Here is a 22290-nt window from a genome sequence, read left to right as displayed (position 1 = left end):
TTTGAACATAGTGTGTGTATATATATATATATGCATAAAAATAGTGCAAATTAATAATTTCCAAAAAAAAAGGTGCACCCCATATTAAAAAATCAAACAATATTCATATAATTTCTAAAGTATCTCATTAAGTCAATACTGATGGATTCATTGCCACGTGCGTATCAATCCATTAGTGGGAGCAAATGAAATTCTTTTCTTCAAAAGGTTAAGTAGTCAAACCATACAATTTTTTTTTTTTTTTTTTTTGCTATTCCGCCATGTGATTTATTTGTTATGTTTACTAAAATAAATATACTTAAAATATTTATATTTTAAAATAAGATAGAATTTAATTACTTTTTTATTTTTATTCTTACTCTAATAAATGTGAAAAGAGATTAATGTCGTAAAAAAAAATATACCAAATGAAGATCAAATAATGAATAAGGTAAATGTCAAATTATAATTCTAATCAACGTTTTCTTAAAAAAACTATGCAAAAGACAACATGACAAGTAATGAGCTAAACCGAGAATATTTACCAAAAATTAAAAAATAGTATTTCTTCGTTTAAATAGAAAATCAATTTCTACTTTGTTTCGTTTTAAACAAGTAAAATTAATTTAATAATTTGAATTAGAATTATCCAAATCAAAATTTGATAAAAAATAATAAGTATTTTACACCTTTAAATTAATAGAATTAAAATTGAAAGTATCAACTGATGCTTAAATATTGCTATTGTTTTATCTCAAAGAGAGGAAAATAGTTTCTTTTTAAACAAGTCTTCTCTTTTAAAAAATATTAATAAATTTGCCGATTTTGTATTCGTAGCAAACATTAATATAATAAAGTTTTAGATACGGAGCACAAACTACAATGTTATATTAATCGTGTTTTGAACATAATATATATATATATATATATATATATATATTCACTATCCAAACACAACTATATACACATAGATGCACTATAATCTAAAGTGTTGGGCCCGTGCGCAGCACGGGCATAGGCCGTCTAGTAAGAATTAGAAGAGTAACACCCTGCACAAAACAGTTCAAAAAAAAAAAAAATTGTAAATCCAGGAACAATAAGTTTATTTAAAAGATTAGCTTGTAGCTTTACATATCTAAGACTCATAATTAATTTAACAAACAAATTAACCAACAGTTCCACAATAACCATTACAAAACAAGAAAAAACTAAAATTAGCTATGAACTTGTGTCACTAATCTGTCGTTAAATTGGTCATAAACTTATAGCTAACAGAATTTTATGATAATTTATTGTTAAATAGGATTAGCGACAGATTTTGCTATTTAGCTACAGAATCTATCTGTTATTAATTTCTTTTTTCAAGTAATGAACCTTACCTCATATATAAGGGACTGGGTACCAGTCAAATATGGCAACTCTCCTAGATAATAGTAGTCTCTGTTGTTGCAAGACTCAGCTAAATGCTTAATTAAAACACCAAAGTGGTTTCTGAGAAAATCAGTGAAACTAATTAAGAACAATTAGTGTGATAATATTACCAATTTGACTAATTAACAGCCAAAGAGGGAACTGAAGAACAAACCTCAAAGAAGTTGAGAAGAACTAGAAAGATTGAATTAAATTTCCCCACTAAGTGAACATAATTAAACATGAAGTATAATGGTGCTGCCTTTTCAAAGTTGGATCCCTCAAGAATTTCTTCTGGTAAACCAACACCATCTTCAGCCTGCATGCATGTATTAACTTAGGGAATTAATTAAGGGAAACTTACTAATATCTACAGTTCAACCAAACTTATTTACCAATATGATCGAAATATATAAAACTTATACACTGATTATGTATATTATAAGTATAAATATACAAAACCGGTACATTTAGTACATATTTTGTAAACTAGATCACTCTGTTAAAATATAGAAGGGCAGATTAGTCTTTTTACCAGTTCCGGAAGTTAGTTATTTAACTAACTATGTGAAGTCCAAAAATTAGTTAGTTCGCTAGGTAGAAACTGTCTCTGTATATCAGTATATAAACACTGTATACCATTGTATATTCAACACATTATTGAATACCATCGATACTCCTTCCTCACACGTCTTCTTCATTTGTTCATCTCAATTCACGTTAACTAACAAAAAGGCATTAGGCTGTATTTTTCCCATTGATTAATTTCTCGCCAAACTATTACTAGAACTATAACGTCAACATTATCAATAAAAAGTATACTTGCGCCTAATCTACTCCAAAAACTACCTCTCATCTTCTATAACCATATGAGGAGATAACACTAATTAATGTGGGACACTCTAATACCCTGCAAGCTCAGGCAGCATGTACGAGTACGACTAGAGCCCTAAGTATTTTTTAATATTTGGTAAGTACGCAGAAATAAATTAGAACAAACTACTTATTTAAAAAAAAAAAAAAAAAAAAAAAAAAAAACAGTTCTGCCCTATAGATATACAATTGAGTCCTTTTCTACAACTCAACAAGATAACAAACTATTATTGTCAAGATAGCTTCAAGTATTGAGTGGCAGCTCGATGCACGAACCATTTCGAATTTACGAAGGGTTCGGGAAAGGGTCATACTCTAAGGGAGCTAGTGTAATGTTAGCAAAGATACCCTGACACAAAAATTAGTGGCCAATTCCACTACTTGGACTCGTGACCTATACATTTACACAAAGACAACTTTACCATTTCCGACGCTCCCGGCCTTCCATATATAACCAAAGCCTGCATGTGGTATATTGTGGTCTGTGGAAATGCAAACAAAAGGAGGAGAAGTGAAAAGAGAGAAAAAGGACGTACAAGATCAACGAAAGCAGCAGCTTTCTGATAAGGCTGTCCATTAGCAATATCATCTGATCTGCATTCTAAACTCGATACAGGAAGCAGAGACTCTTCCATTGTCTTTCAAATTAATTCACTTAATTTACTCTATAGCTAATTAATTAAAATCTATGTATATTATAAAACCTACCGGTTGAAAATGCACGATAATGAGAAGATAATTTATACTAAGAGAAATTAAGGGGTCGTCGTTGACATTAATAAAAAACATGACTTACATATAGATGTAGAAAACTGAAATTAAATTAATTCCGCAGGACCGGTTTGGTGGTCAAGTTTGTACTTATTATTATAACTGAAGCATCAAGGAGACAATAATTAATTAAATAGGCATAAGCATATAGATAGGAAGGGGTTACATAGACATACGTGGGAAGAGGTGACATAAGCATACAACGTACGTAAGAGGTGCACAGGACATATGTAATAGGACATAAATATCACTTTTAGCCGTTACTTGTTTTTAGGGCCGATTAATTTGGTTTCGCACTATGTAATTAGACTTATTAAAAAAAGAAGCTCTCCTTATAAAGATATTTTTTCATTTCTAAAGCTCAAACTTGAGACATGTGATTAACGGTGAAGTGATTCTATTCATCCCAACACAAGCCTTCGTTAATAATATTACTTGAAATACTTATCAAATAATATTTTTTTCAAATATTCTATTAGTAATATCTCAAACATTGAAGTTCACCATTTACAAATACTAGCGGTCAAACTAGTTACTATTTGCTAATAATGAAATATTATTATATATGGCCAAACTGAAATGGTTGGTACAGAAGAGAAATATAGCCAAATAAGTTGGAAATTACTCTTGATTTCATTCGAATATATAAGATATAAGGTCAGTAAAAAATGTCCAATTTAAAATGTAATAGCATGATTCGAGTTTCAGTGTTAAATGTTAATTGTTGTTCATTTAATCTTCTTCTCTTTCTTTTTTTGTATTTTCTAATGAAAATACTCGTCAGTACGAAAACTTATCATAAACAATCGATGGATGTTTTTAGTCAATTTAAACACCACCTTAATTGATGTTTTAAAAAAAAAATATAAGATTCCATATTCAGAAATTACAAACAAGATGTGCATCAGTTGACCAGTTAATCTGCTGTTGTATGCTTATTATAACGTTAATGGAAACAAGTCCTTTATTTTAAGAAGTCAACTAGTGCAACTGTGCAAGGATGTCATGCTAACAATTGACTAAAGTTGTACATCCAATTGCATTTAATTTAAATGTACTTTCTCAATGATTTAAGCACTGAGAATTATTCTCTTAAGTCGTCATCATATATTTAACAATTCAGTAGGCAATATAATTTATCGCCGAGGGTTGTGTTGTTATAGATAAAATTTCTTCACTTTTAATCAAAAGTCTCAGATTTGAATTTTAAAAATGAGAAAATTTATGATAGAAAAGCATGCTTTTCCCCTTTAATAGGTCTATTTTCCCCTTTAATAGATCTAACAAGCAAATTCTAACTAATTAGAGTTTCAAAGCAGAATATCGAATACCGAATGAAAACGGGGTGATAAATTCCTAAGTTTAAAATCCCAACTACTGGTGAGTTTAGATTCCTGCTTCATTTAAAAAGTTGGAACATGTCTTATCTACGATAAACAAACTCGTGGATGTTTAAAATTTCCAACAAGGCAACATGTTTGTACAATTAAGTCGATGTTTCATGTTTGTACAATTAAGTCGAAGTTGAAACAGTCACTAGCCAGCTAGCTGTCCTGACAAACAAAGCAATTAAAAGTCAAAATAAAAAAGAAATAGTAATGAAGGACTTGTAACATGGAGTGACAAGGAAACCTTAAAAGAATGTATAATTTGAAGAGTCTGGAACTTAAATGACCCCAAAACTAAGCAAGTGAACCAAAATACCCACTAAAAAAAAAATGTTACATTACTATCTTTTGCGCAGGCAATTCATGCGCAATAGGGGTTAATATAAGGGAAATCTACATGGTGTGACAAACTAGTGTAGATAATTATATTTAGTAGCTATAGTTTATATTAATTACTCCTCATAGCTAAAAGTTGTATGTTAATGACACTTATTAGCTACCTCCTCCTCTCTCCTTCTCCTCCTCTCTCTAACGTACTCCTCCACCCTCTCTCTCTCTCTCTAACGTCGTCTGCTCTCTCTCCCAACAACGATCCGTCTTCTACACGCTTTGGTCAAACAGAGATGGATTCTAAGAAGCTAACGTCAAACAAAAGGGCAATGACATCCGGTTTCGGCATGCATCAAGATGCCCTCGAATCACGATTGGGAGAGAGGCCCAATTTATCAAGCCGTGAAAATGCGAACAAAAGATCGGCTACTACGCTACTTTAAGTTGCATTTACGGTTTGATTTGAAGATCTTATTCTCGGATTTGTATGGATCTGTGTTGATTTTTTGGATCTGTGTTGATTTTTGTATCTTCAACAGATGGCCAATCTATGCTAACTTTGTTGTTGTTGAGTTCGTGTTATTCTTTGTTGGCCGTGGTTGTTGTTGTTGTTCGCCGTCTCTCTCTCCTCCGACGGCGACGGCGACGGCTTACAACTCCGTGCAGGTCATATCCGGATGGAAATAACCGTATCCGGCCGAATTTGGCCGGAATTTTTATTTCTTGTATTCAGTTTTGAGTGTATTCGTTAATTTTATTTTCTTGTATACAAATGAATACAATGAATTTTGAAGCGTATACAAATGAATAGAGTGAAATTTATTTCATGTATTCAGTTTTTTAGTGTATTACTTGCTGCCTTCACTAAAAAAAATTTGTATGCAACAAGTTGAATACAATATTTTTTGTATTTATGTTGTTTGAATACCACTGATTTTTAAATACAATAAAGTGAATACAATGTAAAAGTAGCTATAGATGAATACAACTGAGTTGAATGCATTTGACATGAATACAAATTTGAGTTGAATACATATGACTTGAATACAAAGAAAAGAATTTTTGAAATTTTTTATTATTCGTCGTATTCATGAATACAACTAAAGCCGTTTTATGAATACAAAGAGCCATTTTTTGAATACGGCGGGAAACTGTAGCTACGCAATGTAAATATTGAAACTGTAGCTATGGCATATTTTAAACCCCCAAAGTGTAGTCATTTATGTAAAATTCCCTTAATATAAATCCTAATACTTCACCATTTTCAAGTCACTTTTCACCTCCTCCATTTTTACTCTTTCAACATATTTTAGCCCCCCGAAAATCATGTCTCAAAGCTCCAAAACGTCAAACTTTGCTATAAAACCCAATGTTTGTGAATGCGGTTATTATTGTAAGCTAAGAACATCAAGGACCCAAGATAATCCGGGTCATCGTTTTTGGCGTTGTAAAGTGCCCGAAGTAAGTGTTTTTACAAGTTTTTAGGGTTTAAATTTTTTTCACATTATCTACATATTTTACTTTCAAAAGCTTATTTTCTTGTAATGTTTATAGGATATGAATGGTTGCAAATATTTTCTATGGGAAGATAGCATTTCCATGGATAAAACGGTAACGGCGAAGTTTAAAAAGCCTCCTGTTGATAGAGATACCGCGACCTCACGTATCACTAGAGATACCGTGAAGTTTGACTTGCAGTTTAAGCTTATGGAAGCTCAAGAAAAAATTGACCTTTTGGAGGTCTTGCTAAAAGAATCCAAAGAAAAACAAAAAAAAAAAAAAATTAAGGCTAACCTTAGAGACACTCAACACGAGAAAAATGCTTTGAAAGAAAAACTGAAATCTTGGAAGATTATTTGTGCATCTTGTTGTTGCTTATTATTTCTATGTATTTTGTTTATTAAGTTTATTATTTCTATGTATTTTTTTGTTATTTTATGTATTCTGTTTTTACTAGTTGTAGATTTTCATGTATTATGTTATCGGCACCTTTTATGTATTAATTTATTTGTGTTTTCTTTAAAATTGTGAATTGTTGAACTTTTTATGTATTATTAACTCTAAGAAGCTTATATAAATTAATTATAGACTATAACAATCAAAGCAAATTAAAAACATACTAATTTTCTTCAAATTGATGACTTCATCATAAATTAGAAATACAAACTAAATCATGAGTTCGGAACTTAAATGACCCAAAAACTAAGCAAGTGAACCAAAATAACCCCTAATAATCATCAGAATAGAAGCCTTCAATATTGTCCTCAGAATAATATTTTGGGTTTCTTAAGACATATCTTCTTTCTGTAGATGTTAGTTCTCTACCCGTTGATGATGCTTGTTCTTCGGCTAACTTTAGCATGTAAAATCTACAACGTCTTGCTAGCATTTTGTTGTTTGTTTTTCTAATGCTTTGTACGGCAACCTCGCAAGAATGTGGATCAGTTCGAGGCATGGTCATTGAGAATCTTGTTGGGATTTGAGCGTTGAGATTTTTCAAGTCACGAACAAGACGTCCTGATTCAGCATGCCGATATGCCCATTCTCGGCATAAACCGTAATAATATTCTCGCGGATCTGAATATTTCACATTGCAAAAATCATCATTGCGCTCTATAAGAAGGTGGGGTTTCAAATCGTCTGTCTTGAATTCATTGTTATCAAGATAACTCGATTCACCAGAATAGCTGCAATGATTTGAGCTTTCATCACCACTGCTATTCGAATCATTTGGAAGGAATACCGACCAATCTACATTTCTACTACTCGACATTGAATATGTTGTAGTTTAATAACAAATGAAAGGCTACTTATATAGTTGCAAACTACCCTTGGGGTCGTCATTATGACCCTACCTATCTACTTTTGTTATAAAAAAATATATTAATAGGATCACGGGGAATCATCTTCATCGGACATCTCACAGTTCGAATCCTACTTGGATCTAAATTTGACGTATCCATGTTGACCAAATTCTACCCTGAGGCAACGTATTTTCATCTGATTGTTCTCTTCGCAAAAACGGTTAAGAGCAAAATTGAACTCTCGTGGTGTACCACGAGGCATTGACATAGCACGACTTTTTTGACGTTTGAGTTCGAGTGCCCTCAAGTTTTGTTTTAGCATTTTAGCCTCCCTAACATGTCAATTTCACTCAGCTCTTATTGTATTATTGTATTCTTGATTGTATTTGTGGTTTGGGTTATTTGAGTATTTAAACTCATCCTCATCTAGTTCCCATGTCCTACCCATTGCTGCAAGTATGTTTGCTGGGGTAAAACATGTAATAGAACCAATATCAGAAAATTGGTTCCAAATTGACATAATAACTCGTTTTAATATGAATGCTAGTTGTTCGTCATTCATGTTATATACTACTCCTTGATTTGACAACACTATGCTCGTTTTTTACCGCTTTATATGACACTTTATTACGCAACATTTAAATGCGCAAAATATGAGCTTTCAGAATGACATCCTTGATTTGACAAAGACTATGGTCACCTTTGACCACTTTATATGACATACTTATATTGCGTAACATTTTGATGCGCAAAATATGAGTTTTCATAATGACATCCTTGATTTGACAACACTGTGGTCGCTTTTGCCGCTTTATATGACAAACTTATATTGCACAACATTTTGATGAGCAAAATATGAGTTTTCAGAATAACATCCTTGATTTGACAACATTATGGTCGCTTTTTACCGCTTTATATGACACACTTATATTGCACAACATTTGGATGCGCAAACTATGAGTTTTCAGAATGACATCCTTGATTTGACAACACTATGCTTGCTTTTGACCATTTTATATGACACCCTTATATTGTGCAATATCTAAATGCGCAAAATATGAGTTTTCAGAATGACATCGCTTTTTTAAATGTTCACTTTTAGCTCACATTTTTTCTATCTAATATGAATTTTGGATGAGGTAAAGGCTCATCCATTTCATAAGTTTAAGTCATCTTTTTCAAGATCTTGGATAAAAAACCCAACTCCAAATTTCATAAAAAAAAGTAGCCTCTCCTCTTTCAACTGTTAAGGTTTCTTTATTTTGGGATGGAGAGATTCTTCATGATAATAATAATAATGTTCGTTATAGTATTAAACCACAATACCATGTTAAGTTTCCAACTACCTTGGATTACGAAACATTACTCAATGCCATACACAAAAGAATGAAAAGTAATCGTGAGTATGAATTATTTGTAATAGGCAGATATCTAATATCCATTGCTCCGCAAGGTTTAGTGCTTTATGGGGAGTGGACTATCATTGATGATGAGTCTTTGAGGGAATATTTGAGGGCGCCGGAACAATATAGGGGGTTAATCAACCTCAATGTTCTTGAAATGTATGTTGAAAAGATACCTCACAGTCGTAGTGAAGTCTAGGCCAGGACTCTTCAAGAAGTCCCTCAAGTCCAGCCTACTCATGGTAACACTTATACGAACTTGAGTTCTTATGGAGACATTTTGAGTGGTCAAGTGTAACATCCGTATCTTAAAATAAAGGTTAGACCCGTATCATTATAGTTTCAGACGAAATTTGAAGGTTTGAATGTTTTGCGAAAGCGGCTGAGGGGCCTACTTCGGGCAACCATAACACCTTGATTCGTTGAGAATTTGGAAAAGGTTCCTTAATGAAAGTTGTAGTAATAGAAATACCTTTCCAGGCATATAAGGATCAGGCCAATCAGAGTCCGGATCAAGGAGATATGATCGTCTCAAAATGGCTAATAGAGAGGTGCTCAGATTCGATAGAATCGGCTAAGTTTTGAGTAGGTCTGCCTTCCATCCCAATTTAGTGAAAATCTATTAAGAATTTGAGAAAACATTAAAATAAAAGTTGTAGCCCTTTGAAATACCTTTCCAACGGTATATTATAGAGGTAAATCAGACATCTCTACTAAAAATTATGGCTGTTTTACTGAGAGCAGTCCGGGCTCGCCAAAATCCTCGCGAGGCGAGAAAGTCAAGCTCGCCAAAATCCTCACCTTTGGCCTCACTTTACTGGTTTGTGACGCCCCCAGATGGCCTGGCGCGTCTAAATTCTCACAAAGCAAGGCCTGGGGACGAGCGACTTGTATAAATACAACACTTAGCTTCTAAAAATCAGTTTTTCACATTCTTCAAGCCCTAGTATGAAGTTCTTCTCTCCCTACCATTAGAATACCAAGGTAAGTCTATTCTAATCATTCCAAGTGAATTCCGACATATATTCATGAATATTAAATGAGAAATTATTGTTCTTAACCTAGGGTTTTCAAGTAAACCCATATTCAAGGTTTGAGACACAAGCTTTTGGGATTCTTCTCAAAGATTCAGACTTTTATTGTGGATTGTGAAGAAGCTAAGGTATGTGAGGCTAACTATCCACATTAGGGAACATTTATGATTCTCCTTAAGCCTCATTCTACATGCTTATCAGTAATTTGACTCTGAATACAGCTTAGCCCTATTTTCTTGAATAGTTGTAGAATTGATATCTTCTAGGGTTATAGTTTCATAATTCGTTCATGGTGATCACTTTGAATATCATGAACTCAGTATGTAATTATTATAGACTTGTGTATTTACATCACATGAGTCTCGCTTAGTATATAATCGCTATTTGTTTAAGTTTCATAATCGAAATGCATTATCATGCTATCGGTATAGCCGATCTCGGTTATCTTGTAAATTGTTTAATATTAAACACCTGTATCTGTAATTTTGGGCCCTAGGCCACAGTTTATGCATACGTATTACTTGGGCCTGAGGCCACAGCTTTTGTGCACATTATTTGGGCCCTAGGCCACAGTTTATATTTACAGTCATACATGTGATTCTTCATTTTGAACAGGGAGTACTTCAGATTCTTGCCTTCCTGTTTAGTTCAGTTTCAGTACTTATATTTCTTCTTTTAGTTACTTTACATACCAGTACAATTCAAATGTGCTGATGTCCTTTTTATTGCTTGGGGGCCTGCATCGTACAGGTTGACAATCCAGCTAACTAGGACCGCTCGTATCAACTAATTGGTGAGCCCCACTTCCTCCGGGGCGTTATCCTGCTTTTAGTCTTTCTAGTTTTAGATAATTAGCTTTTCAGTATTCGTAGAAGCTTCATAGAAATAGTTCAGTCAGTCAGATATTAGCAGTCTTTCATGTATTAGCCTTGTTGGTTGTTTGTGCATATATTCAGACTTAAACCTGTATTTTTCGCATTTAGTATATTTTTCAGCTAGACTTTTAGTAGATCAGCATGTGTTGGTCTTATTTCCTTATTATTGCATGTTTTGATATCACATGTTGATTCAGCCAGCCTATGGGTTCGCTCGGTCACATGCAGTTAGGCATCGAGTGTCGTATTATGCCTAGGTCATGGTTCGGGGCGTGACATCAAGTGCCGCTGGAAACTCTAAGCCAGCAATTTAATCAAAATTCCGATGAAAATTAGTAAATATCCATTTTTTTAATTATTATTTTGTGTAGTAGCACATGTTTATTTTATTATACGTATGGTAATAGTAATGTTTTTTTGTATCTTTTTAGGGATTATACACCTGATATATGTAATATTGGGCAATCCTCTCAGTTCGGTGCAGCTGATTATTATCGGTAGGTATACTTTTTGTTAATTAAATAATATAAGTGTTTTGATGTTTAGTATTTACAATACTTGAATCGCGCCTCTGTAGTGAAAATTATTCACAAAACTCGCCAGTGGTACCATACGTTGATTTCGGTGCAGTTGATCTTTCTCCAAACCCTGACAATATTGATCATTATCGGAAAGTTCATCACCTTGATATTAAATAATCCATATATATTTTGATGTTGGTATTTAAAATATGTTACCTATTTTTCGTGTAGGAAGAGGTCTTTACTAGATGCTGCTGATTATTCAAATCATATAGAAACATCATCGAGTGATAGCGATGATATATCGAATGCAGAGGTATCCAATGATGACAACGTAAATATATCAGATAATGAGGTTGATGTTCATCCTTATAGGCAGGAACAACAGTTAGTAGAAATGATGCAAAGTCGGTCACACTAGCAAGAACTGCTGGCAGAAAGCCCAATTTAGTGGCATTCTGATTTGATTCCATATCTTGACAATCTTCAAGGTCGTGCCAATGCCTTTGTCTTCACCAGAGAAAATGATCCAATTCGCCAAAAATTGTGGAAAAAAACGGTCAATCTTGTAACTGATGAAGTCCACCTTGCAAAAGGCATGATGTTCGAATCCAAAAATGCATTGCAAAGGGCCGTCAAAATCTATAGCTCAAGGAAATGAGGGAGTTTAGGGTTGATGATTCAACCCGAAAGATATGGAGACTGGTTTGCAGAAGACAGTATCAAGGTTATCAATGGATGTTTCGGGATATTGCTACTCATGATAGTATGTGGATAATCACAAAATTCCACCCACGTCACACTTGTGACATGGAAAAGAATCGAGCAGATCATTTTAATTTAGATACAAATATGATTGCTCAAGTGTTACTTGTTGACGTTGCCAAAACCCCAAGGTAACCTAATCGACTAAGTTCATTATAATTTTAACATCAATTAAATTATCATTGCTAAATGTTGTTTGTTTAAACTTGTCCAGGATCCCCATCAAAGATTGCATTAGAAATGTTAAGAGAGTATATTGTAAAACGATAAGCAAGATAAAGGTATATCTCGGGCGTGGGCGCGCTTTTGAGATGATTTATGGTAGATGGGAGGGGTCTTTCCAGCAGTTGGCGAGGTATATGGCAGCTCTTTAAAAATTCAATCCTGGTACTGTTGTAGAGTGAAAGCTCGACACCCAACTTTGTGTAGCTGGTAATATTTTCAATTTTGTGTTTTGGACATTCAAACCATGCATTGATGGTTTTGCTCATTGCCAACCAGTCATAACCATAGATGGCATGCATGTGTACGGGATATACGACGTCAAGCTACTGATTGCAGTAGGAATAGATGCCAATGGGTCGATATTCCCTCTTGCTTTCTCCATTGCTTCTAACAAGAGCAACGAGACATGGGGGATATTTTTGACACATTTGAGGCGATATGTTATTAAGGATCGTATGGGCATGCATATGCATGCTATCTGATCGACATCAGGCCATACTGAACAATATGCTTCATTTGGCGGGGTGGCAGCCTCCCTTTGCTTACCATCGCTTTAGTTTAAGGCACATAAAGGCAAATTTTCAAACGGCCTTTAAAAAACAACACACTAAACAAATTGATGTGAGCGGCTGCAATAGCGCATGAAGAAAAAAAGTTTCTTGCACGGATGGAGATAATCAAGGTAGTGAAGCCGGAAGCATAGGATTGGTTGAAGAAAATCGACATTTACAAATGGACACTACATGCGGATGAAGGCAGGAGATGGGGATGCTAACAACAAACAGCTCGGAATCATTCAATGGTTTGCTAAAATCTACACGGGGGCTGCCCGTTACTGCAATGGTGAGAATGATTTACAAGCAAGTTGTGGAATAGTTTGTGGCTAGAACAAAACAGGCCAAAGCCATATTAGCAGATGGTGGGAAATGGATGCCAAATCCTGTAAAAATGTTCGAGCATCATAGGAAAAAATGTGAGCTACACAAGATGGCAGAGTATAACTATGCTGAACATGTATTTGAAGTCAGGACAGGTTATTACCAAGGTCGGGGAGGTAACATTCATACCGTTTATGAGATGACGAGAACGTGTTGTTGTGGTAAGTGACAATCATACCACATGTCGTGTTCTCATGCCATCACGTGTTTCGAAGCAATTGGGAAAAGGGTATCAAATTATGTGGCATCAGAATATAGCGTCAAAAGTTATCTTAATGCGTATGCCGGTAGTTTCTACCCATTTGGTGATGAGGCTTATTGGCCAAACGAGCCATTTTTCAATGATTGCTAACAAAGAGTATATCCGTAAATTGTGTGTTAACGCACGAACTCGGATTCCCAATCAAATGGATGTTCCGGATATGATATACTCTCGAAGGTGCTCAACGTGTAAGGAGTTTGGCCATGCTAAGCGTTTGTGTAACCTACGGGGCCATGGTGGTGCAAGTACCTCTGGTGTTGGAAAAACCTCTCATAGTGGAAGAGCCTCTCATGGTTGAAGAACCTCATGATTTTATGAATGTATTTTAATTCTTTTTGATGTATTCGAATTGTCTTGAATTGTGAATCTTAAGTGTTTTCTTCTTGTAAAGAATGATGTATTATTATTTTTTAATGAAGCATCTTGAATTAGGCATTTTTAAAATGTGAGTTTTTTAACCGAATGATCAGTTATATAAAAGTTCTTAACCAAAAGAGTTCTATAAAAGTTCCGTTATATAGGTGTGTCATATTTTGCGGTCAAAATGTTGCGCAATATAAGTGTGTCATATAAAGCGGTCAAAAGCTAGTATAGTGTTGTAAATAGTAAATAATTAACCCCTATTGCGCAAAAGGACTTAACAGCGCCGTTAACTGTTAAGTCCTTTTGCGCAGAAATTTCATGCGCAAAAGATAGTAATGTAACTTTTTTTTTAGTGGGTATTTTGGTTCACTTGCTTAGTTTTTGGGTCAATTAAATTGCGGACTCTAATTTGAATTGACTGAGGACCTTAATGAGATTATTGAGATCCAATTAACCGAAAGCCATAGAGCACATGCAGTAACGACATGCAATTTTCTGGAAGATAAATTTCTATGTTAGGCCTCCTTTTTGCATATGGTCGTGGGCGTCAATTATTTTGGTTCGGTTGATTATTTTATAAAATTTATATCATAACAATTATGTTCGGCTACTTTATTTTCTATAATCACAATTACACTTTTTGAATCCGTCCCAATTATCTCGGTTTCTTTTTGTATCGGGGTGGTTCGATTAATTTTCAGTACTTTTTAGAACGTCATGTAAGAGTTACAAGTCGAATTAGTTAGAGCATGATACTAGTGGGCAGTGACGGAGCCAAAGATTTCATTAAGGGGATTCTACTTTATAAAAATAGACTATATTAAACTTGTCTTTCAATTCAAAAGGATTGAACCCTTATATTTATCATACATTTTACTATTATTTTTTGCTTCTAATATATATGTAGAATAAGTAAAAAAAATTGAGCAAGGGGTATGTATATCGAACTTCAATGTGGTTCCCCCACTGCAAGATACGATGTATACTCATATCCAACTTTGACAAAAACTCTTTAGATATTTGTAATATTTAAAAGGTCATGATGAATCAAATAAAAAGAACATAAAATCATAGGCTTCTATAACCTATACATCTTTACATCAATATTACACAGCTTTGCTTTATAACATAAAAATTACAACACTGTCACCAATTCACCATGGTGATCAAATAATCACGATAGACGGAAATGTAAACATTCGGTTGGCTTAAATATTTTTTTGCTGAAGTGGCACATTCCACTTTTTTATTTTATTTTAACAAATGACCTTTGGGAAAAAAATGGAGAACACGTTATATATGACAATTTGTGAAATTAACCCTAGTGAGTTGCTCCTATTTTACCACTGTAGAAGAGTTGACTGCAGCCTTGAAAATTGAATCATAAGCAACCTCAATGCAGGATTTCAACTTATTTGGATCTATAAAATCTTTCTCCACTGCGATTACTATTCTAAGCTTATCCACATAACTCACCATCGTCACTGAATAACTCTGCAGAAACAAAACAAACACACAAATAGCTAAATGGTTTGTTAATTAGCAGGAAAGTTACAGATTCGATTGCTCATAAAAAATAATTACAATCGCTAGCCATATATACAAAAAATATACACGAGTTATGCATAAAATATGTATATTATATGTATATATATGTTAATATAAAAAAAATTACATTTATCGAATATTATTTTGATGGGCAGCTATCAATATAAATTAGAGTACATGCATGTTTAGTATATTTGACTATTGGGTATAATTATTTTGTCGAGCGGCCAAATATGTTACAAGCCCTTTTAATAATTAGCATTAGCTAGCACATATTCTTCGCTATTCTACACCCGTTCAATCATGAATATCCTTTATATGATCATCAATTTAGACTTTTGGACAATTAATCTCACCTCCTGGTTAGCTTTTGGGATTGAATTGTACTTGAATGTACATTTTCTAGATCTAACAAGAGGTACGTAAGATAGTCAGACTCATATTCTTGACTTATTCAATATAATGTTGGACAAATATGTTATATTATCCACTACTAGAAATTAAGTTTTTTCCCATCGACATTCAGTGAGAAATTTGTGTTATAAAACATGATTTTCCCATTTGTTGAGGAGACGATTTATTCTAATCTTTGCATATGGTATAAGACAATTCTCACCTCATAAGTAATATTTTCTAGGTTGAGTTAGATTGAATCTCCATTTTCTTAACAATAATTTATGGTGTTACGACATATTTTGCAGAAGAAATTTCAAATTAAAGAAAGAATAGAAAATAATGAAGGCACCTGTGGAGCACCAGTCACCATAAAATACAATCCTTTAACAGGATGATTAGCCAAAGCCATCTCTTCCAGTGGCCCTATCAAATTTGTCAATGCCATGCTTGTGTTTTTCAATGTTCCATGAATAAATCGAGCTGTCGCCTGAAATGTGAAATTTATTTTTAAGTGTTTCCGAACAATAAATCAAAACCAGAACACAACGTAAAAGATTTTAAAGTAACTTACGCTAAACACCTTGTAATATGACAGAAATAGAGAATATAAAAGTTTTTTTGGGCATAAATGTTAGATTTTAATTATAATGTATAATCCCCAAGGGGTATTTAAGTGGAGGTGAGGGTGTTCGGCAAAAAATTTACAGTGTATATATAGAATAGATTTTCTGTGTTTATGTACATATATTAACTTTTGAACATCCTGAACATATGCAAAAAGTTAACTCAAGCGGTCCAGGGTGTTCAAAATTGTCTCTAGCATCCTAGGTTTGATTCCCCTCAACAACATTATTTTTTACATTTAGCTTTTGTTATTTTTTGAACCCCCCTGAGTGAAAATCCTGAATCCGCCACTGATACTCCCCCTGTTCCACTTTATATATGTGACATATTTTTCATTTTAGTTCATTCCACAAAAAGTGATAGATAAACCTAATTTCGGAAACAATTATTATACTTTGCTTTGTACCCTTAATGAGAAGCTTTTATAGGCACAAAATGTTGTGATATGTTTAGAGCTACAAGTTTCAAAAGTTTTAAGGACTCATTTGGACATGAATTTTTTTTTCTCCTTTTTTTTTTTTTTTTTCGAAACAAAGTTTGGCTGCGCATTAGAATAATTTTTTGGTTAGTTTTAAAGATGAGTTTTTCAAATTTGAAAAACTGGTTTTGACTAATATTTCTAAGTGTTCTTTTTTCCACTTGCAACATTTACCTTTAAAAAAAAAAAAAAGTGAAATGCATGTTTAAACACAACTTCAACTTCAAATACCATTTTTCAATGTTAACTCAAATACTACATTATTTTTTTAAAATATCACTTAATTCATGTCCAAATGTCTACTTAGTCACATGAAAGTTATGACATGTTTTAGACCTAAATTTAAAAAGTCTTCGTATCTTTTACAATTCCATATCAATTCAAATTATGTCACATAAATTGAAACAAATACAGTAAGAAGCATTAATTTACCGAGATTTTTCCTTAACGTGTGTAAGAGAACATACCTCAGGACCCTTTAGCTTTCTCAAGAAATCAAGCAATTTACTAGTAAGCCAAATAGATCCAGAATTTCTTTTCCTTTCGATGATTCGATGAGCTTTTCGAACAAAGCCAAGAGGATTACTATCAGCCAAACTAGATAATTTTGGCAATGAGACAGGCAAAAAAGTGAAGTGATTTCCCCATGGCATATCAGAATTAGGCCTTATCATGTCACTCACTGACTTGTAACCACCAAGTGCCCTTGTGTTGAATAAAACCAAAGCATTACATTTTCCATTGCATGATTCTTGGTTTACCTCTTGCATGTATAATCTTGTTCCGTATGTCACTATCCCCGTTATCACATCGTTTATTGTCTGTCATAAATCACACCCAAAAAGGTAAAAATAAATAAAAGGGGGGCAAGTGGAAGACTGTTTTATAGACTTATAGTAGTTTGTGTAAAAAAGAATTAATGGAGAATAATTAAAATTTTGATATTATTATCGCAACGTTGTAAAAAAAAAATTATATACATTCAATATAATTTAACATGTGATAAGAGGTTTGTTATACGTCAGATCATTGAGTAAATATTTTCATACACAATATTCATTAATGAGATGTCGACTTAGGGAAAAGAAATTAAAATTAGGACTCATTTGTTTTCATTAAGATTAAGACGTCTGAATCTGAATGCACATCTGAATGATTAAGATGTTGTCTCTAGGTCTGAACACTGAATGATTAAGACTGCTTATTTGTCAATATCTGAATGTGCATAATGTATTTATTTAAACATAATAGATATACAATTCAAATTAAATAGTAATTAAATAGTAGAAAATAAATACAAATTTAATTAAAAAAATATTATTTGATAAAAAAAATGAAACATTTATGTTCACTAGTAATGGTGGAGATTTGTTGTAGTCGTGGTAGGTGGTGAGTGGGTGGTTAGGGTGAGGGGTGCGAGGTGGTGGGGGCGGGGTTGGTGGGGAGTGAGGGCGGGGGTTGGTGGTGGGAGGTGGGGGTAGTGGGGAGTGGGGGTGGGTGGTATGGGGCAGGGGTTGATGGTGGGGTTGGTGGGGAGTGGGGTTGGGGTTGGTGGTGGGGAGTGGGGGCAGGTGGGGGTAGGGGTTGGTGGTGGGGACTGGGGTGGGTGGTGTGGTGTGGGATTGGAGTTGGTGGTGGGGTGGTGGTGGTGGGGAGTGGGGGGTTAGAGTGGAGGGTGGGTGGGTATGTGGTGAGGTGGATGGGTGAGGTTGGAGTGGAGAGTAGTGGGGGGGGGGGGGGTGTTGAGGTGGAGGGTTGGGGTTGGGGATGAAGCTGGTAATAAAAAAGTTTCATACAAAAATACCTCTTAATGATATTAAGACTTGGTTCAAGATCTTAATGATCAAGACCTATTCAGACCCAATAAGTGCTTATATCTTAATGCAAACAAATGCACTTAATGGCTTAAGATCTGAACCATTCAGATTCAGATCTCCAATAAGTGCACACAAATGAGGCCTTAGACGAAACCACAAACCAAGCCGGGAATACATTTTTGCATTGACGGTTTAAATTGTTGCATTTTCAAGTCACTTAAAAGGTAATTGTAGTAATGCGCCCTTTATTTTAATTTATTTGTCTTAATTTCTTTTTAGTTTGTTTCATTTCAACATTACCACATAACATATTTAAGATTATAAGATTAAAGGATATTTTGGTACATAATACATAGCTTTAATTAGCTTAGGATCACAATATTCAAAATTATTCTTTACTTTGTTTAACTCCATGCTAAGTCAAACTAAGACAACAAAATATGGAGAGATCGAGTATACGTAACAAAGTAAATTATACTCCTGATAATACAAAAAGTTTAGTCACTATCCATGTATACAGCTAAAATTCATGACAAAAACGACACCTCTGAGTTAGACAAACTTATTTACTTTTCCAAGAAAGTACAAACACGTGTATGCAATTCATTTGAAGATTCGCACGTACCAACTTAAGTCAAAACTCCCGTTTGTTCACCTAAATATAAAAATAGATGTCTCTATAGTAACTAAAAACAAATTTACTATAGCACGCTATGTATATAGCATGGTGATAAAACATTTCTTATCCAAGTAGTAGCAATTTCTCTGTTTCCATCTCCTTTCAAGAATCCTTTAGAGAAAGAAGATTAACTTGATTAAACACACTACTAATGTAAAAAAGTATCATTATTTTTTGAGCGAAGGATAGACGAAATATCATGAATACTTACCACGTTCAAGCTGTCCTTAATTTGTTTAAGGCTATCAAGTGAAAATGTTTTGGTACTGAAAGCAATCGGCCTGAACTCAACGTCATCACCCGATCGAATCGCCGTCCGATCATCTTCAATCATAGTGCTCTTCAAAGTACTCCATCCAAAATCATACACTGTATTCGCAATTCCCTTGAAAAATCTAGGCACACTTTTAAAAATACGAATAAAACGTCGATTTTTATTCGAATTACTCAAATTCGTTCTTTGGCGTGATGGAAATGTTAGAGGAAGTGAAGGATCATCAACTCTTTGTAAACAAGAAAGAAGAGCTCCCATTAATGAATATCCATCACCAAGTGAATGATGGAGTCTGAAAATTATACTTCCAGCTGCATCACTTGTTGGATATTGGAATATGTGAATTTCCCAAAGTGGTCGATTTTGTGGGAATTGTTCCATGGTCAAGTTTGATATGTAATTTGAGAAGCACTCGTCGTAGAAATTGAGGGGCTTTTGAGTTGGAAATACTGGGGTTTTGATATGGTCTTGGTAGTTCACTTCGACTCGCTTCCATTTTCTTGTTCCTTTCTTTCCCGTGACCTATTTAGAAAAGATAGAATATCAGCAGCGGAGTCAAAAATTTAATTGATATGAGAAGATTTAAAAGAATTACTAGAATATCTTGATTGAGTGACATATTCAGAATTTTTAAAACGTCACACTAGAATCAAAAAGCAACGAAATGAGAAATTTAATCGGTACAAGAAGACTCAAAAAGTTACTATAATGTCGTAGTTGAGGTCTGAGCATGTCATTTAAAATAATTTTGAACATCCTTACTTTGTACTAGAATGTTCAATTATGTTAAAGGAGGCTCAACTATTTATATAGAATAAAAAATATATATATTTGCCTTATTTATACAGTATAATTTAATTACAGAAATGACTCAATTGAACCCCCTACAATTCACTTAGCTATGTCATGACTCTGATTCAAACCTGCAACCTAAAGTAAATTTTGAAGCCACCTATATCACCACACACAAAAAACCTCATGTCGAGTGGATTCAACAATTTATATATATACAAAAAATTATTTTTATCCTATTTACACAATATAATTTTCCGCTCCGTCTCTAACTTTTGTGGCATCTCATATTAAAATAGAGAGAAAAGGAAGGGAGGGAGGGGGGGTAGGGAATAGACGAGAGAGCTCACCATGATTGAGGAAAACCGTGGATTTATAGGGACAAATACATCCTTGAGTAAATTTATGGCTAGTGACTCTTCATATTCTAGTGGAATTTTTGATTCCAACACAGCAATCACAGATAGTGATAAGTTGGAGCTATTCAAATATTGAGAGCCTGGACTTGCTGGCTCAAATACTTCTTCTTCCACTGATATGTCCATTTTCTTGATTAATAATTTCTCAGTAGCTCATAAGTGATCAAAAGAGTACTCTGTAACACTTGGTTTAATTAGCATTTGGCATGTAAAGTGTATTTAAATAGATGCTAGGCGGTGGCTTATAATCCAAAAATGAATCACGTGCACGTTGTGCGATACTCCCTTCGTCCCATAATAAGTGTCATCTTAGCCAAAAACACGCATATTAAGAAATCAATAATGCAATGTGAAGTTTACCAAATTATTCCTATATAATAAAAATTGACTACCTTTATCTTTTGATTAGAGCATGCACAAAAAGTAAACCTTTTGATATTGAAAATCCAACAATACCAAGTTACTATGTGGCTTTTTCAATCATCATTTAGATGTTACTTTATTGTCTAAGGGTAGAATTGGAAAAACGAATCAATTTATGTCTTGGTTTCCTAAGGTGACACTTATTATGAAACAAAAAAAATTAGATAAGGTGACACTTATTATGGGACAGAGGGAGTAATATTTAATTGAAAAAGTCTTCCTTGATTGGCTTTATATTTAATTGTGATGGAGATATTTATTTGCTTTGATTTTGACAAACATATGAGTGTCTTGTAAACATTAAGTGCTTTTCATAGTTCTTTTCTGGAAAAGAAATGTGAGAGTATTCATCCGTCTTTAAAGGGTAGTTTGGTTCAACATCAGGTTACCCTCGATTTATAATCTAGATTGATCTTATAATAATAATTAGGATTGTCCTTCCCACCTTATATATAGGATAGATAATCCAGTGAATATGTGGTATACAATTTATCCTGATATCAAATAATATGCTCAACCAGATATAGATATATTTAATCTCAAATTTTATACTGAAATAACCGACTTAACCTTCCAATCAAACCGCCCCTAACTATTTTTCTCAAGTGAAAATTCATGTTTATACATAATTAATATAATCCAAACACAACTAATAACTTTCAAGTACTCTTTTTAATTCCAATCAAATATTGCCAATCATCTACGTACTTTCTGCTGATATAATATCTATAGTAAATGCTACAATAGACATTGTTTGGTCCTTAGAAGTGCAGTGAAGACTTTGAATGGGTTTTGAATTTTAATAAAACGAATACAAGTACTAATAATTGAGTTCCAGATTTAATATATTTATATATGTAATAATTTTATACCACAAATAAATTGTTTAACCAAAGCTA

General features: G+C 33.7%; 1 protein-coding gene across 1 annotated transcript; it reads right to left on the bottom strand.

Annotated features, from left to right (window-relative positions):
• Positions 1-14938: 14938 nt before the first annotated feature.
• Positions 14939-21170, bottom strand: LOC132036993 (wax ester synthase/diacylglycerol acyltransferase 4-like). The gene is made up of 5 exons (XM_059427415.1): positions 20900-21170; positions 19695-20279; positions 17455-17808; positions 16235-16372; positions 14939-15435 (listed from the first exon to the last, which is right to left on the bottom strand). Exons 1-5 carry the CDS (start codon positions 21092-21094, stop codon positions 15277-15279), a joined length of 1431 nt encoding a protein of 476 aa, XP_059283398.1. The 5' UTR covers positions 21095-21170; the 3' UTR covers positions 14939-15276.
• Positions 21171-22290: the final 1120 nt, after the last annotated feature.

The sequence above is a fragment of the Lycium ferocissimum genome, chromosome 11, assembly GCF_029784015.1.
Source record: "Lycium ferocissimum isolate CSIRO_LF1 chromosome 11, AGI_CSIRO_Lferr_CH_V1, whole genome shotgun sequence".
NCBI lineage: Eukaryota > Viridiplantae > Streptophyta > Magnoliopsida > Solanales > Solanaceae > Lycium > Lycium ferocissimum.
This window is presented reverse-complemented; position numbering and strand designations above follow the sequence as displayed.

Bases quoted from the DNA above. Each gene is read 5' to 3' on its own strand.
- LOC132036993 (XM_059427415.1), bottom strand. From the start codon at position 21,094: ATGGACATATCAGTGGAAGAAGAAGTATTTGAGCCAGCAAGTCCAGGC. The intron at 17,809-19,694 runs GTAAGTATTCAT...GATTTATGACAG, and splicing joins TTAAGGACAGCTTGAACGTG to ACAATAAACGATGTGATAAC. The intron at 15,436-16,234 runs GTGCCTTCATTA...TTGTTTCTGCAG, and splicing joins TGGTGACTGGTGCTCCACAG to AGTTATTCAGTGACGATGGT.